The sequence below is a fragment of the Aotus nancymaae genome, unplaced genomic scaffold (assembly GCF_030222135.1).
Source record: "Aotus nancymaae isolate 86718 unplaced genomic scaffold, 86718_ANA_hifiasm-v0.15.2.pri h1tg000018l, whole genome shotgun sequence".
Classification (NCBI taxonomy): Eukaryota; Metazoa; Chordata; class Mammalia; order Primates; family Aotidae; genus Aotus; species Aotus nancymaae.
Genome location: NW_026988430.1, coordinates 18,834,486 through 18,852,004, shown reverse-complemented (window position 1 = coordinate 18,852,004; position 17,519 = coordinate 18,834,486). Strand labels below are relative to the sequence as shown.

Genomic DNA, 17,519 nt, shown 5'->3' with positions numbered 1-17,519 from the left:
CCCTCCCTGACAACAGGAGTATTGCTCCTAGTGACTATGTGAGGGCCAGTGGGCCCAGGCAGTCCTGGCACCCCAGGCCATGGGTGAGCCAGACTATCACAGAGCCCAGGTGTGCTCTAGCACCAACCCCAAGAAGTGCCAGGACTTAGGAGACTCAATTCTTCTTCTTCTGGGCAGCTTCATCTTGCTCTTCGTGTGGATCAATGTGGTGACTCTGGTCAGGGCAGGATCTGGGTAGCAGGATTGGGGGAATCCTAGGGTCTTGAAGGGGCTGAGGTGGGAGGGCTGTCGGGGTGTGGCCAGATAAGAGTTGGACTTAGGGCCGGGTGCAGTGTCTCACGCCTGTAATCACAGCACTTTGGAAGGCCAAGGCGGCCGGATCACCTGAGGTCAGGAGTTGGAGACCAGCCTGGCCAACATGGAGAAACCCCGTCTCCACTAAAAATACAAAATTAGCCAGGCATGTTAGCACATGCCTGCAATCCCAGCTACTCGGGAGGCTGAGGCAGGAGAATCGCTTGAACCCAGGAGGCAGAGGTTGCGGTGAGCCAAGATCGTGCCATTGCATTCCAGCCTGGGCAACAAGAGTGAAACTCCAACTCAAAAAAAAAAAAAAAAAAAACAGTTGAACTTAGGGGCTCACCCTACTTCCAGACTCACCTCTTCTCCTGTTTCCCTCAGCTCTGGAAGTATCTGAAGAGCTCCTTGCGGATTCTTTTCCATCATTTTTTTCCCAAAGGTGAGTGGGCCCTGGTATGGGTTCCCAGGGATATGGGCCTGTCCCCTTTCTCCTATCCCTGTCCTGGATCTCAGTTCCTAAGGAACCTGGGCCTTGTCCCATCTCACCTCTACCTGCAGACAAGCAACCCAGCGGCATAAGCAGCCATCCCATATGTATTTGCTCCTCCGCAGATCCCAAGAACCTGTGCTCTTCCCGTGTCCATCATCGCCCAGGCTTCCTGCTCAGGCACGTTAACCACCTTGACTCCTGGATACCAGACACAAAGGATAAGAAGGTTTCTAGGTGCTACTGGATGTCACCTAAATGTGGATGTGCCAGGGCTCCCAGGGAGTCTCCATGGGGACTGTGCAAGGAGGGGATGATGGGAGCTGGGGAGGCCCCTCAGGTCACAGCCTCTAAGGCTCAAGCGTCCTTGCTCTTGAGTCCAGAGACATCTTTCCAGTTCCCAAAGATGAGCAAGCTGGACATGGGTCCACGCCACTTGCCCCAAGAGAGCAAGACTAAGACCCCAGACTCTGCCCCAGCCCAGGCCCCAGCTAAGGCCCAGATCCGTTCCCCAGCCCACACCCCTGTACGCACCCCCACCCACCCCCAGACCCATTCCATGGCTCACATCTCTGTGCACACCCCTGCCTACTCCCGGACCCACTCCAAGGCCCACGCCTCTGAGGGCACCCAGTCCCAGGCCCTAGACACCTCTGCCCAGGCCCAAACTCACTCTCAGCCCCATATCCCTGAGCATACACACTCAAAGGCCCACAGCCCTGAGCACACCTCAGCCCATGCCCCAGCCCACTCCCCAGCCCAGGCTCCTATGCCCGTCCCAGCCCACCCCCAGGCCCATGCCCCTGAGCACACCTCAGCCCATTCTCCAGCATATAGCCCAAACCACTCTCATCCAGGCCACAGCTTGGTTCCTGTCCCAGCCTCTGACCCACCTCCTCCCGGAACTCTTGCCCCAGCCACTACTCCTGTCCTAGCTCCTACACCAGCCCCTGCCCCAGCCTCTGCCCCAGTCCCTGCCCCAGCACTGGTTATGGCCCTGACTACCACTACCATCCCTGCTCCTGTCCCTGCCCCTACACCTGTCCCTATCATAGCTCCTAGACCCTCTACCCCACCTGCCTTCAGCCATGGCCTCTCCACTGGCCATGTGGTCTATGATGCCCGCAGGGCAAAGCAGAACTTCTGCCATATGTGCAGCCCCCAGGACCCTGGGTATTCCAGAAAAGACTTGGGTACCCTTTTCAGACCCCAAGAGGGTCAGGACCTGGTGAGTTCTGGTGTATCTGAGCAAACAAAGCAATGCAGTGGGGACAGTGCCGAGCCTCCTGCAGGATCCATACTGGGCTACCTGGAGCTGGGGAATATGGAATGGAAGATCTCAGATGATGCCAAAGATAAGTACTCCCAGACCAAGACTTGCCCTTACTGCAGGTTTCATCCTTGCAGTTCCGAGAAGAACACAGACTCCCAGGCTCCAGTCTACCCCAAATTCCTTGCCTACTCCCAGGATACTGCATGTGCCAAGCCTTGCTTTCATTCTGCAACCACTGCCCAGAGCTCACTGTGCACCTTTCCTTCACCATGCACTCTTTCCCTGCCGCTGGTTCCTCCCAGATCCTTTGTCCCTCCTCAACCCACCAACCATCAGAAGCCCTCCACCTTAATACAAACCCCTACGTTTCTCCCAATCTCCAAGACTCCTCAGTCTAACCCCACTTGCCAAGCCCCCATCCCTTACCCGTTCACCACCATTTCCCAACCCCTGATCCAACCCCAATGCCCTGAATGTGATGAGAGTCTAGGTCTTACCCAAGATTCTGGCCTTCAAAGGACCCGATGCCCTTCAAAAGACTCCAGAGTTCCCAGGAATCTGGACCTTACCCAAAACCTAGACCTCCACAAAAACCCAGGCCTTACCCAAGATCAAGGCCTCCACAAGAACCCAGGTCTTGCTCAAGATCCAGGCCTACGCAAATTTCCAGGCCTTTCCCAAGATTCTTATCTCTGCCAGAATCCAAGTCCTTCCCAAGACTTTGGTCTTCATGAGAATTCAGGCATTACTCAAGATTCCCACCCCCAAAAGAACATAGGTCTGACTCAGGAAGTTGGTATCCTTAGGAACTCGTGTCTCACCCAACCCTCTGGCCTACAGAAGAAAACACAATTTACCCAAACTTCTGACCTTCAGAGGAGTTCAGCATTTACGCAAAACTCTGGAGTTTACAAGAATCTTGAACCAAACCAAGAGACTGTAGTCTATAAAAGTCAAGATCTCTTCCAAGCAACTGACCACCAGAAGAACCCAGGCCCTTCTAAAGATCCTGGAGGTCACAAGAATACCTGCAATGTCCAAGATCCAGGAGTTGGTAGTACCCCAGGCCTTACAGAAGATTCTGGATCCCAGAAGGGTCCATACTTTGCCCAGGACTCTGAAGTCAACAAGAGCTCAGGACTTATCCAGGAATCTTGTCTCCACAAGAGCCCAGGCCTTGTCTGAACCTCTGACCTCCCAAAGTGCTCAGGCCTTACGCAAGACTCAGGAAACTACAAGAGTCCAGGCCTTATCCAAGATGGTGGCCACAAAGTTCAAGGCCTCGATGAAGATTCCAGCCTCCATAAGAGTCCCAGCCCTACCCAAGCCACTAAAGTTGAAAGAAGATTTAGCCCTCCGCAAGATGTTGGAGTTTACAGGAGCTCAGAACATAGCCAAGACTCTAATCGCCACAAGTACCCGGGAATTCATCAAGATCCTGGCCTGCATAAAGACCTAGCCCTTGCCCAAGACTCTGGCCTCCCCAAGATTTCAGGCCTTACCCAGAAATTCGGCCCCTACAAGAACTCACACCTTACTCCAGATCCTGGCCTCCACAAGAACCCAAGCCCTGCCCTAGGTTCTGGCTCTGCTCAGCTTTTGTCCCCACTTCAGAACCCAAAGTCCACACTGTCCCTGATGAAGTCACTTGTGCCTGAGAAGGCTGCTCAGAAGGAGGACGCACAGCAGCATGTAGTCTGGGCTCCTGTCCAACTCAATCAGAACTCCTGCTCTTCCAAGGCCCGGGTGGTCTCCAGTGACCTGCAGACCTTCTCAGAGGTACCTGTCCTAATAGAGCTGCAGTCATTCTCGCGGCGGGCAGGCAGACAGCACTCGGTGTACCGCCCTGTGGATACAGTTCCTTCAGGCTGCCAGAACTGTCGTCAGATGTCTACGCCTCCCCAAATCAACTGGAAGTCCCACTACCCTGGACCAGGCATCCGGCAGGACGTGTGGTTTTTGATGCCCATAAGAGACAGTTGGCAGTGGGCAAGGACAGGTGTGAAGCTCTGACTCCCAGGCGCCTTCGTCAAGAGGCACCTAGCAACTCAGGGGAAACTGCCAAGGAGTGGGGATATCAGAATGTGATGAGAACCTTGGGCAAAGAGAGGACAAAAGTGCATCAGGAATAAAGAGGCGAGAGAAATGTTCTGTGTTTGTTTGAGGACATCCACCTCAGCCCACCCCTGATGCTAGCCACCCACAGAGCCAAAGAAGACTGGTCCCAATTTCTCCTCCGTAGCTGCATGGCTAAGCCCATTATCCTTGAGGCCCTAGAGCTGCTCTGTCCAATACACTAGCCATTAAACAAATGTGGTTATTAAAATGTAAATTAAGCCAGGCATGGTGGCTCACACCTGTAATCCCAGCACTTTGGGAGACTGAGATGGGCCGATCATAAGGTCAGAAGTTTGAGACCAGCCTGGCCAACATGGTAAAACCTCATCTCTACTAAAAATACAAAAATTAGCCAGGCATGGTGGCACATCCCTGTAATACCAGTTACTCAGGAGACTTAAGCAGAAGACTTGCTTTAACCTGGGCGGCAGAGGTTGTGGTGAGCCAAGATCATACCACTGCACTCCAGCCTGGGTGACACAGCCAGACTCTGTCTCAAAAATTAAAAGGTAAATTAAAGTTAAACAAAATTTTTAATTCTGCTCCTCAGTCACATCTATATTTCTTTTGTTTTTTCTTTCTTTCTTTCTCTCTCTCTCTCTCTTTCTTTCTTTCTTTTTTTTGACAAGAGTCTTGCTGTGTCACCCAGGCTGAAGTGCAATGGCCCAATCTCGGCTCACTGCAACCTTCACCACTTGGGTTCAAACGATTCTCCTGCCTCAACCTCCCTAGTAGCTGGGATTACATTCGTGCGCCACCACGCCCAGCTAATTTTTGTATTTTTAGTAGAGACAGGATTTCACCACGTTGGCCAGGCTGGTTTTAAACTCCTGACCTCAAGTGATCTGCCCTCCTTGGCCTCCCAAAGTGCTGGGATTACAGGTGTGAGCCAGGGCACCTGGCCACATTATCTACATTTCAAGTGCTCAACAGCCACATGTGGCTAGTGGCTACTTATCAGACAGGACCAACTCAGGACATTGCCATCGTCACAGAAAATTATATTGGAGAGCAATGCTTTAAAGTTTAGAGGAACTATTCCTTGTCACCCATTCTTTTTTCTTTTTTTTATGAGACAGGATTTCACTCTTGTTGCCCAGGATAGAGTGCAGTGGTGCAATCTTGGCTCACTGCAACCTCTGCCTCCTGGGTTCAAACAATCCTCCTGCCTCTGCCTCCTGAGACGCTGGGATTACAGGTGTGCACCATCACGTCCGGCTAATTTTTTGTTTTTGTTTTTGTTCTTAGTAGAGATGGGGTTTCACCATGTTGGCTAGGCTGGTCTCAAACTCCTGACCTCAGATGATCCACCCGCCTCGGCCTCCCAAAGTGCTGGGATTACAGGCATGAGCCACCCCGGCCGGCCCTTGTCACCCATTCTTAACATCGTCAAAGCTCCCACAGAGTCCAGAGAACTTAGTTCTTTTTAGAGTGCCTCGGAAGCCACCCTCTGGGAAGGAGATGAGATGCAGGGATGACCAATGCCTGGTTACTCCAGACTGTGAGAAAGAGCCCAGTCTCCAGTTCTTTTGATCTGGCCTCTTGGGTCACAGCCAGATGTGTGTGTATGGGAACCTACCTCTGCAGTTCTGGGCTGTTTTGGTGCTCTCATTCTCCCAGGGATCCCAACTCCGGTTGCTGAGGGAGAAAAGCTCTCTGTCAGTGATTAGGAACCTCTGATGTCTGGGCTTCCCAAATTGATCTCTAGAGTTGGGGAGTCTCTTTCTTTTACAAGCCTCTAATTTTCCTAGGTGTCCCTCCTTAAGTCTCTTATCCATGGACTTAGCCCTATGCCATCCTGGAGACAGACCAAGGGCAGAAGGAATGTAAGAAGTCCTGGCCCAGGCTAGGTATGGTGGCTCATGCCTGTAATTCCAGCACATTGGGAAGCCAAGGGGGGAAGATCATCTGAGGTCGGAGTTCAAGACCAGCCTGATCAACATGGTGAAACCCAGTCTCTACTAAAAATACAAAAATTAGCTGGGTGTGGTAGTGGGCACCTGTAATCATAGCTACTTGGGAAGCTGAGGCAAGAGAATCGCTTGAATCCAGAGGTGGAGATTGCAGTGAGCTGAGATCGCGCCATTGCACTCCAGCCTAGGCAACAAGAGCAAAACTCAGTCTCAAAAAAAAAAAAAAAAAAAAAAAAAAAATTCTGGCCCAGTGATGGATTAGTCTGATCTGTGGGCCTGCCCCTGGTTTCCTATGTTTCTATCCAGTTGTCCTGGCTCCTGGTCCCATGGTGGTTTACAGGTGTGTTCTGCTCCCTGATAGTATGAGTTACTTAAAGTAATTTCCTGCTCTTGATAATTTTCCATTGCCTTGCCCCAGCCTAGATGGGAGTTTCTTCTCGACTTGATTTTCAGCCCTGATAACACTTCTGTGTACATTCTGAGATCCCAAAGTGTTTCCCCTGCCATGACTCAGGTAGCAGTGACCTGAGATGGGCATCACTAACATGTATGTTTCTTCTATGAGTCCAACGTCCATTTCTGAATCACCATCTGTGTGCTCCTGCCTAACACTACCACCTTTGGGATTCCAAGATGCTGCCCCCACCACCCAGCCAGGGAACCCTTTTTCAGCACCTCCCTGGCTCAGCTCTGACCTTGGACACGTCATATACAACCATTCTAGGCAGTACTCTGCTCATCCCCAAAATGAAGAAGTTATAATTGCATGGAAGAATCTCATAGATATAAGTGAGCAGGGCTCCTGTATCACACAGAGATGCAGGGGCCCCTATCTTTATCCAGGTCCTAGGTTGTGTCCTTCTTTACTTTTTTTTTTTTGAAACGGAGTCTCGCTCTGTCACCTAGGCTGGAATGCAGTGGCGTGATCTCAGCTTCCTGCAACCTTTGCTTCCCAGGTTCAAGCGATTCTTCTGCCTCAACCTCCCAAGTAGCTGGGACTACAGGTGCACACCACCATGCGAGGCTAATTTTTTTATTATTGGTAAAGACAGGGTTTCACTATATTGGCCAGGCTGATCTCGAACTCCTGACCTGGTGATCTGCCTGCCTCGGCCTCACAAAGTGCTGGGATTACAGGAGTGAGCCACTGCGCCCAGCACTTTTTTCTTTTTTTTTTTTTGAGACAGAGTTTCGCTCTTGTCACCCAGGCTGAATTGCAATGACATGATCTTGGGTCACCACAGCCTCTGCCTCCTGGGTTCAAGTGATCCTCCTGCCTCAGCCTCCTGAGTAGCTGGGATTATAAGCGCCGCCATTACGCCCGGCTAATATTTGTATTTTTGTAGATACGGGGTTTCGCCACATTGGCCAGGCTGGTCTTGAACTCCTGACCTCAGGTGATCCACCCGCCTTGATCTCCCAAAGTGCTGGGATTACAGGCATGAGCCATCGCGCCCGGCCCGTCCTTCATTAATGTTTGTGACTCAGATCCATCCTATTACCCGTCTCAAACTTCAATGAATGTTTGAGTGGAGTTGACATGGGCATGAAAAGAGACAGAATAGTCAATCTCCAGAGGAACTACAACTTCCATCAGGCACTACTTCGGCGGAACGGGAAACGATGTGGGGGCGTGGCTCCTCCGCCCAAGTAGCGCGGGAAACTACAACTCCCAGGATAGCGCGAGATCTCAGCAGAACGAAAGGAGTGACTGAACCCTGACTGGCAACCCGACCAGGCCGACACCACCCCGTCAGCCTCCAGAAAGGGGCGTGGCCGAAAATGTAGGGGCGTGGCCACGTGGGTATCAGGAAGAAGTAACCTGTTGAATCTATTTCTCCTCCCCACCCTTACTGCTTTTTCCCATAAGGGAGAAGCCGCAGACCAATAAGCCTCTTCAAAAAAAGAGGTAAAGGGAGGTAGACAAGAGGCGGCGGCGGAGGCTGGCTACTGCATTCCATAGGAGGAGCCAACAGTTACTTTTTACCTGCTGAGTCGGGTGAACCAGTTCATGGGGGCGGGGACCTGCATGTGAGAAAAGGGCCAGGATAGAGGAGGTATTTATTTGTTCATTTTGAGAATTAAATTTAGAACCCATCATCTACAGACCCATTTGTAGACTGTGTCTGGGGCACTCGCTCGGCCTCAAAAGGAGGAAAGAACGGGGGCGACTTTTTGGCAGCAAAGGAAAGGCCCGTCTCGGCTACCTGCCTTCTGTGTTTTCCCTGGCCTAAAGCGATAGAACCAAATGGCTTCCGTGGTCTGGGGAAGTGCCCCCTGGTGGGGCCCGCCGCCCCCGGCCCCAGCTCGGCCGCTCACGGACATCGACTTCTGCTCCGGGGCGCAGCTGCAGGAATTGACCCAGCTGATCCAGGAGCTGGGTGTGCAGGAGAGCTGGAGTGACGGGCCCAAGCCGGGAGCCGACCTCCTCCGGGCCAAGGACTTTGTCTTCTCTTTTCTTGGTAAGTCACTCTACTCGCCTTTGGGAACTCACAGCTCCCAGCCTCGCCACCACCCAGCCCCGGCTTTGGGCGACGCCCTCATGTTCCCTTCACTTTTTTCAGGTCTAGTTCACCGTCGGGACCCTCGCCTTCCTCCCCAGGCAGAGCTCTTGCTGCTTCGTGGTGGGATTCGCGAGGGCTCCCTGGATCTGGGGCATGCACCCCTGGGTCCCTACGCCCGGGGACCTCACTACGATGCCGGCTTCACACTCCTAGTGCCCCTGTTTTCGCTGGACGGCACTGAACTGCAACTGGACCTGGAATCTGGTTACACACAGGTCCGCCTCCCAGAACTGGTATGCGGAACCCCCATCCGGGAGATGTGGCAGGATTGCTTAGGACCCCCAGTCCCAGGAGGATGTGATTCGATCCACCGAACCGAGAGCAAAGAAAGTCCCAAGGAGTCGCAAAGCTCTGTAGACCAGCGGCACAGCCACGTCACTGAGCACGAGGCGCCAGTGTCTTTGGAAAAATCACCTAGTGACGTTTCAGCGTCCGAGTCTCCACAGCATGACGTCATCGACCTTGGCTCCACCGCACCTTTGAAAACACCGAGTAGTGACGTCACCAAGGCAGCCGTCGAAAGCCCAGTCCCAAAGCCGTCGGACGCTCGGGACGCGTGGCCCACATTATGCCCCTCCCAGGTGGCTGCCTGGTTCTTTGCTACGCTGGCGGCAGTCGCCGAGTCTCTGATCCCGGTCCCCGGTGCTCCACGTCTGGTGCATGCAGCTCGCCACGCAGGTTTCACCACCATCCTCCTGGCTACCCCTGAGCCCCCTCGCCGCCTCCTGCTCTTCGACCTGATCCCAGTGGTGTCCGTGGCCGGCTGGCCCGAGGGGGCTCGGAGCCACTCTTGGGCTGGCCCACTGGCCTCCGAGTCGGCTTCCTTCTACCTGGTGCCGGGTGGCGGCACCGAGCGGCCTTGTGCCTCCGCCTGGCAGCTCTGTTTCGCCCGCCAGGAGCTGGCGCTCAAAGCGCGCATACCAGCGCCGCTGCTGCAGGCGCACGCGGCGGCCCAGGCGCTACTGCGCCCGCTGGTGGCCGGGACCCGGGCGGCGGCGCCCTACCTCCTGCGGACGCTGCTGTACTGGGCGTGCGAGCGGCTGCCTGCGCTGTACCTGGCGCGGCCGGAAAACGCAGGCGCCTGCTGCCTCGGGCTGCTGGACGAGCTTGGCCGAGTGCTCGAGGCTGGAACGTTGCCCCACTATTTTCTGAGCAGCCGAGAGCTCCGTACAGGGGACGGCTCCGCTGCGCTGCTCGGGGCGTTGGCCCGGCTCCGCGGGGACCCTACCAGGGCCCTCCGCGCCGCGGTGGAGGAGGCCAAGGTGGCCCGCAAGGGGGGTGGTTTGGCGGGCGTGGGGGGCGGGGTCCATTAAAGACGCTGCTTCTACTAGTGGAAGTGCCTCCGTGGGCGAGCGGGACCTGGGGGGCACTGCTGGCCCCTTACCTGGGGGGCTGACTGAGTGCCCTGGGCCTGAAGTGCCCCTTCGGGAAGGCCTCCTCAATGGTTCCTCCTCTACGCCCCCAGCCCGGCCCCCGGCACGGGTCGCCACGTTCCAGCCTCGCTACTCTCCACATCTGCGACCAGCACTCTGCCCAGGGGCAGCTTCCAGAAACCGTCTCTCCTCAGTTCTTTTGGTAATTTCTCTTAGGGACCAATAGAAATGGGAGGAATATATTTGCTGACCAAATGGGGAAAGGAGTTATGGAGACCAGAAGCAGATCAATTTGGCTCATACAAAGGCAGAGATATTAAGGAGGCCGGATTTCGCCCGAGACTGGATCTCACCACTACCCCTCCTCCATTTCTCCAGTTCTGCCCCCACTTTCCTCGTGCGGTTCTGTCCTCACTGACATCCCGGCCAGTAGGGTCCCTCTCCATTCTCCCAGCGTCCGCCATTCCATCTCCCTTAAGCCCAACCTCTCCTTCCTATCCAGGGTTGTGTTCTGGAAGTTCTCTTGTCCCTCCTCCTCTGAAGCCTGAGGTGTGTCGCCTTGCCTCGGCTTTGCCTGCTTGTAAGACACAGTGCCCACTCTCTGCCTCCAAGGAACCCTGGGGTTCCTCCAGCCCGGCTTCACCCTCCTATTTCCCAGCGTCTCCGCCCCCTGCCCCGCCCCCGGGCAGGCTCTCCGAGGAGGGGGAACTGCTGTCGCCGCCGTCGCCTCAGCTTCCCACAGCCGCTGCCGCCGCTCTGCCTGGTCCAGCCACCGGCCCAGTGCCCTGACTTCGCCGGACCGGGGAGCTCTGCAGAGACACCCTCACTCCTTGAGGGTCCGGGACGCCTAGCCGGGCGTGGGGGGAAGCTCCGTTTGCGGGGGACAGGGAGGGAGGAGCCTGGAGCCGAAGCCAGCGCCACCCGCCGCCGGATCAACAGGACAGGACAGGTTGAGGGGCGTCGGGGAAAGGAAGAGGGGGTGCTGTAGGCAATCCCGGGGAGGACAAGGAAGCCCTGTCGCAGGAAGCTCTGATCTGCTCTGACTTGTAGGGGGCCTGTTCACATTTGGGGACTGGTGACAACGTGGGTGCACTCCTCTCTTGGGGGGGCTGGTTAGATTGGAGGATGTGGGATCTAAACTGCACCAGCTGTCCCCAATAAAATTTAAGGGGCAGCCAGGGCGTAGAAAAACATAACACGGATGTGCCTCATTTTGAGGTGGCAGAAGACACCTCAAACTACCTGGTGTATCCACTAGGAAGGGTGGATTTGGAGGTGACTTCAAAAGGAGTGGAGGGTGTGAAGGTGAAGAAAGGGTCTTGGCCGCTAGAATTCTAGGCTACTGGACATGGGGGGACTTGGTGAAAAAGGTATTATCCAGCCAGAGGGTCTGGGAGCCCCGTCTTACTGAACCTGGGCAACCTGGATATTCTGAGATATTTTGGGGGGATTTCAGTGAAAAAAGTGGGGGATCCCCTCCGCTTAGAGTGTAGCAAGGGAAAAAACACCAAGGTTGGGTTCCTTCCTGACATTGGCAGTGCCCCAGTAGGGGTGAGGCGATCGATATCCCCAAAGCTAAAGTCCCACACCCTGTAGATTACAAGAGTGGATCTGGTAGGAGTGTGCCCCAAAATACAGTGGAAAGGTGTCTGGAGATATTTAAACCACGTCTTGGAAATTTTGGGGGGCTTGGCTTTGGGACAGGTGAAGTGGGGACAGACACTGGAGAGGAGAGAAAGGGGACGTTTTCAATACGCGGCAAAACTCGAGGGTGGGATCAACTGAGGACTGCTTAGGCTGCTGGATCTGGTGGAGCTAGCACTGGGCCCACGGGTGGAAGCTGGCTGCTGTGGAGGGGGGAACCTGGGGGTAGTCTGGGGCTTCTCCTCAGGTCCTGTGGGTGGGGCAGCAAGTAGGGGCCTGAGCGTCAAGAGCATGCCCTAGTGAGCGGGCTCCTTTGGGGGAGCCCAGCGCGCTCCGGGCGCCGGCCGGTTTGGGGGTGTCTCCTCCCGGGGCGCCATGGCGGCGCTGGCCAGTAGCTTGATCCGGCAGAAGCGGGAGGTCCGCGAGCCCGGGGGCAACCGGCCGGTGTCGGCGCAGCGGCGCGTGTGTCCCCGCGGCACCAAGTCCCTTTGCCAGAAGCAGCTCCTCATCCTGCTGTCCAAGGTGCGACTGTGCGGGGGTCGGCCCGCGCGGCCGGACCGCGGCCCGGGTGAGTGTGGCTGGGGTGGGGTCTCCCGGCCAGATGTTTCTCTGCCTGGGAGGTTGAGGCCAGGGACCCTGAAGAATAGGGCCCGGCTGAGGGGCTCCCCGAAAGTGGAAGGGGGTGGGCCAGGACAACAAAGTCCCTGCCAGACTGTGCCTCAGTTTCCCCTTTTCTTTTGTCCATAACCCGGAGTCACCTTATTTTCGAGGTCAAGGGGAAGGCTTGAGGGGCTAAGTCTGGCGCCCCGAAAGCCTCGCAGTTCCTGCTCGTCCCCGCTCCCCAACACAGCAGTCCCCACCCCCACCGTCCTCCGCCTACGTGCCGGTTCTCGCGATTCTTTCAATCTGGAGCAGAGGGGCCTGGGGGGTTCCAGATGCCTGGGTTACCCCAAGGGTTTCTGCAGCTTCAGCCGCGCCCCCCCCGCCCCCCCGCCGCCCCCGCCCACACTGGTTCTCCCGCTCCTCCACGCCTGGGCTCGGTTACTCCTGGTCGAGCTCTCTTGGCTCTGAGCCAATCTCCCCAGCTCTCCCTCGGGTGTCCTTGCAGCTACCTCGCCAGCCAGCCCTCTATGCGCCCTCCTCCCGTGACCTGCGCTTCAAGAACGGAGCTGGGCACCCCCTCCCATCACCCCCGCGCCACTCCGAAATCGGGTCCCATAGGCTCAGGGGACCCTATGCTGGGTGGAACTCAGACAGTTCACGGCTAGAGGTGGGCGCCGAGTCTTGGGGGTCGTACCACCTACAAGGGGGGGACAGGGAAGTCGGCAGAGAGCAAGCGATGGGGGAGGAGAGTTGTGAGAGTTTCAGTGTGGTCCCCGTCCAGGTACGACAGTCAGGGAGTCCCTCTGGCCCTGCTCCCGCCCGCTCCCAACTCCCCTAAGGGCAGTTCCCTCACGCCCTCCTCCCCGCGCCGCCGGCTGCCCATAGTGGTACAGTCCGCAGCCCACCCTCTGAGTGGGACTGGGCCCCCACGTGACTCAGCCTGTCTCTCCATCTCAGCCCCCACCCCCCATATCCTTGGTAAGGTCCCCCTACCCCAGGCGGGTTACCTGGCCGAAAGGGAGAGGCTGAGCCTCAGGGAGAACTGGGCCCCCACGAGTCAGCAGACTGACAGACAGACAGACAGACAGACAGATGGGTCAGTGTCAGACAGTCCGGCTCTGGGCCAAGGCGAGGCTCTCGCCAAGCTAGCGGCAGCCGCAGCAGGTGCTGAGTCAGCGTCAGGCCCAGTCCCACCCCCACTCCTGAGGGAGAGCCCCTACCCTGTGGTCAACTTGCTGCTGCCACTGCCCCCCACCTTTGCAAACACACTGCCCCTTCAGTGCCCCGTGGTCTCCCTCTGTCCCCTGCCTATTGATATCTCTCTCCCCTTCCTCCTCCCCTTCTCCTCCCCCTCTCCTCCCCCCTTCTAGTTGAGCTGTAGGGTAGGAATTAAGCCATTTAAATACATTTCAATAAATTAAACTGAAAGCTCCTGGTTATAGGAAACAGAAGGGACCCACACCAGCATTCCCAGGAGTTAAAGAGAGGTAGGAGAGAGCGTGCTTGGAGGGTAAGAGGGCTGGGGCCCTGGGACCCTCTTCCTTCCTTTCATTCTCCTTTCTTCCCTCTGATCCTGCCAAGTGTAGGTATGTTGCTGGGAACAGAGATGTCATTTTCAAAGATGAATGTCTCTCTCTCCAGAACCTCAGCTCAAAGGCATCGTCACCAAACTGTTCTGCCGCCAGGGTTTCTACCTCCAGGCAAATCCCGACGGGAGCATCCAGGGCACCCCAGAGGATACCAGCTCCTTCAGTGAGAGGGGAACCCAGCCACTGGGTGGGAAGGGAGAGAATGGGGACAGCAGATGACACTCCTGTTCCCCTTTCAGCTTCTGTTGCCACTGGTCTGTCTTCTTGACCCCTAAGGGAAAAAGTGGAGCTGTGATGAGGGGAGCTCAGGTGAGGGTCAGAGCCTGGGTATTGATGCTCCCTCTCTCTACTCCCCAGCCCACTTCAACCTGATCCCTGTGGGGCTCCGTGTGGTCACCATCCAGAGTGCCAAGCTGGGTCACTACATGGCCATGAACGCTGAGGGACTGCTCTACAGTTCGGTGAGACAATGAGGCTGAGTGGCTTCCTCAACTTGTCCCTTGAGGGAAGGACATTTTGCAGTCTGGGACTCCTCCCTCCAGCTTTTACTGATAGCCTATCATCACTGCTCATTCCAGAGCAGCTTCTCTAGGGTCTCTCCAATCCCCACGCCTTGCACTCCCCCAACACAGCCCCAGGCTCTTTGAATGTCCAACTCTTTCTGCCTTGTAGGGCCCCTACTTCTCATCCCACCTCCTCCAGACTTTGTTATTACTCACTTCCCTAGAGTCATCCAGGACAGGGGTTAGGGGTTAGTGAGAGGCTGGGGGTACAGTGGAGAGAAGGAATCTTATTCCAAGACCCCTAAAAGCCTAGTTCTTTTTTTTTTTTTTTAATTGTGACAGGGTCTTGCTATGTTGGCCAGGCTGGTCTCGAACTCCTGACCTCAGGTGATCTACCCACCTCAGCCTCCCAAAGTGCTGGGATTACAGGCTTGAGCCACAGCACCCAGCCCAGAGCCTAGTTCTTAACCCTCAGGGGCCCACCAGGCCTCTTCCTTGTCCTTCCTTTGCTCCCAGGTCCTACTTGGACTCAGAAGTTCCCCTCCCCACAAAAAACATATGGATTACATCCTGGCTTGTGCATTCCATGGGCTCTCTTCTGCCCAGTGATGTGTCTTTTTGTCTCTCTGTCTTTGTGTGCCTTTCTGGGTCTTTGTCTCCTTAGCCGCATTTCACAGCTGAGTGTCGCTTTAAGGAGTGCGTCTTTGAGAATTACTACGTCCTGTACGCCTCTGCTCTCTACCGCCAGCGTAGTTCTGGCCGGGCCTGGTACCTCGGCCTGGACAAGGAGGGCCGGGTCATGAAGGGAAACCGAGTTAAGAAGACCAAGGCAGCTGCCCACTTTCTGCCCAAGCTTCTGGAGGGTGGGTATAGATCCAAGAAAATGTAGGCCACAAGAGAGGGTGTTGACCTTGACATGGACATTTAGGGGCAGACAGCTCAGGCTACAAGTGATAAGAGGACCCTGTTATGACAGGTCAAACCAGGAAGGCTTTGCCTTTTGGGGGTTTGGGGCACTCTCCTGTGGGTTGCGGTTCTGGGAGGGTGAGTGTATGGGAAGGGAGCCCTTTCAGAGCACTGGTTCTGCCTGGGTCCCTCTGTGCCTAACTCTCCTTCCCTGCTCCTCTCTTTCTCCCCTTTACAGTGGCCATGTACCGGGAGCCTTCTCTCCACAGTGTCCCCGAGACCTCCCCTTCCAGTCCCCCTGCCCCCTGAAATGTAGTCCCTGGACTGGAGGTTCCCTGCACTCCCAGTGAGCCAGCCACCACCACAGCCTGTCTCCCAGTCCTGCTCTCACCCCTGCTGCCACACACATGCCCTGAGCAGCCAGGTCTCACCAGCTGCTCCACCCTGAGGGAGCCTAGGGGCAAGCTGTGACTTCCGGGGCTGCTGAGACCCTTAGATCCTTGGGTCTAGGAGGGACTCAGAGAGGGGGATGTCTGAAGATGGTCCTGGCTGATCACTTCTTTCTTTCCACACTCACACAACCCCCAGGCCTTTTCCTGAGATGGCACTGGGAGTTCCCAAATGGACAGCCAGGGCATAAACACTCCCCACCCTGGCTCAGCCAGTTCCTGGAGTCCTGTGCCCCTTTTCATTGCCACTGAGCCATTTATAGATTCACTGGAGTTCAGGATTCATGTGTCCTTCTTTCCCTCCTCTACCTTCTACCTTGGTCTGGACACATTCTAGAACACTGGACACCCTAGCCAGGGCCACTGCTGTACTAGGGCCTGTGCTGGAAGCCAAACATGCTGCCAGGCTTTGCTCTGGATCCATCAGGCGTCTGCCCTTGACTTGGATGGACCTCTGGTTTCCAAGTAGAAAGTGGCTAGATTTGAGCTTTGTCTAGCTGTTGGCTTTGGTCTGAACTGGAACCAGTCTCAGATGACCACAGGTTTAACCTTCTTATCCCAGAGACACCCAATTCTAGAGCATTATGGAGCCATACTTCCTCCTGAATCCCAGCTCTAGAACATAGACCATGACTCCCAGCCCTTTTACCCAGGATGGAACTGGGGCCTGGATAGCCATATTATTGCTCTAAATTCTAGCCCCACCCTCCCACCTTCTTGAGTGATTACCTATTACGGATGAGTTCTGGAAAAGACCCAGCTATGATTCATAAAAACAGTTCTGGATGAATCAAGAACCACTTCTTGTTTTTCCTAGATAATTCCCTAAAAATATGATTCTTCCATATAGAATGCTAAGCTTATTTTTACATGCAGTTTCAAGCTCCTTCAACCCAGCTGAGGTCGTGCCAGGGAGACAGAGTCTGGAGAAGGGCAGAGGAATTTTGGAAGGATCCCTGGCTCATAGTAGGGAAGTTGGGATGGGGAAGGGGTCAACATTATGGCATGATTGAACCTACATCTGTGTTGGGTGGACATGAATACTTAGCTACCTCAGCAGGAATCCCTTCCAGGTCCCCTTTAAAGCTGAGGTCTTTAGAATAATGCATCCTGGATAAAAAGGACAAATGGATGCAGCCTTGACCCTCCCAGTTAGGAGACCCTGATTCAGCAATAAGTTTCACCCTTCTCCTCTACAGGTCAGGCCAAGGAGGGTGAAGACCTCTTGCACTCCAGACCTCATATGCCCCGACAGCTTCTAATTGAATAGAACTTGCTTTACCTTACAGCTTAGAACCTCAGCTGGGTTTTAGGTACCCACAAAGGGCCTGTCTAAAATTTTTGGAAAAACCTGGAGTGCTAGGGGCAGCCTGGAAAAGACCGGGAACCTGCTAGTGATCTAGGAGGGAGACTTCCATAGCTTAAGACTTGGGTAGGGGCCGGGCGTGCTGGCTCATGCCTGTAATCCTAGCACTTTGGGAGGCCGAGGTGGGTGGATCACCTGAGGTCAGGAGTTCAAGACCAGCCTGGCCATCATGGTGAAACCCCATCTTTTTAAAAAAAAAAAAAAAAAGACTTGGGTAGGGTAGGCTGTGGAGGCCCTAAGAGAGGGACTAGGGCTTCAAGGCAGGTCACTCTTCCTTAGGCTGTTCTACTTCTGGCTTGTTGCAAGAGGAGTAGACGCCCCCTCACCCACACAAATCCCTGCTCAGGCTCTACCCAACTCCTGGCACTGCTCCCAGGGGATCGGGTCTCCACTCCATGCTTTCTCAATTAAAGACGATTTATACAACTGAA

At 55.2% G+C, this 17,519-nt stretch overlaps 3 protein-coding genes across 3 annotated transcripts; all 3 read left to right on the top strand.

The window, feature by feature from the left end:
* Positions 1 to 79: 79 nt before the first annotated feature.
* On the top strand, positions 80 to 4,148 carry SPEM3 (SPEM family member 3). Its single transcript, XM_064378037.1, is given in 5 exon segments — positions 80 to 217; positions 682 to 739; positions 859 to 3,996; positions 3,999 to 4,111; positions 4,113 to 4,148. Coding segments are annotated over 5 exon segments (3,483 nt in total).
* A 3,748-nt stretch (positions 4,149 to 7,896) lies between these two features.
* TMEM102 (transmembrane protein 102) lies at positions 7,897 to 10,713 on the top strand. Its single transcript, XM_012457478.2, has 2 exons — positions 7,897 to 8,553; positions 8,656 to 10,713. Exons 1-2 carry the CDS (start codon positions 8,340 to 8,342, stop codon positions 9,966 to 9,968), a joined length of 1,527 nt encoding a protein of 508 aa, XP_012312901.2. The 5' UTR covers positions 7,897 to 8,339; the 3' UTR covers positions 9,969 to 10,713.
* Positions 10,714 to 12,047: 1,334 nt separating this feature from the next.
* On the top strand, positions 12,048 to 17,519 carry FGF11 (fibroblast growth factor 11). Its single transcript, XM_012457479.3, has 5 exons — positions 12,048 to 12,240; positions 13,917 to 14,027; positions 14,222 to 14,325; positions 15,032 to 15,230; positions 15,512 to 17,519. Exons 1-5 carry the CDS (start codon positions 12,048 to 12,050, stop codon positions 15,580 to 15,582), a joined length of 678 nt encoding a protein of 225 aa, XP_012312902.1. The 3' UTR covers positions 15,583 to 17,519.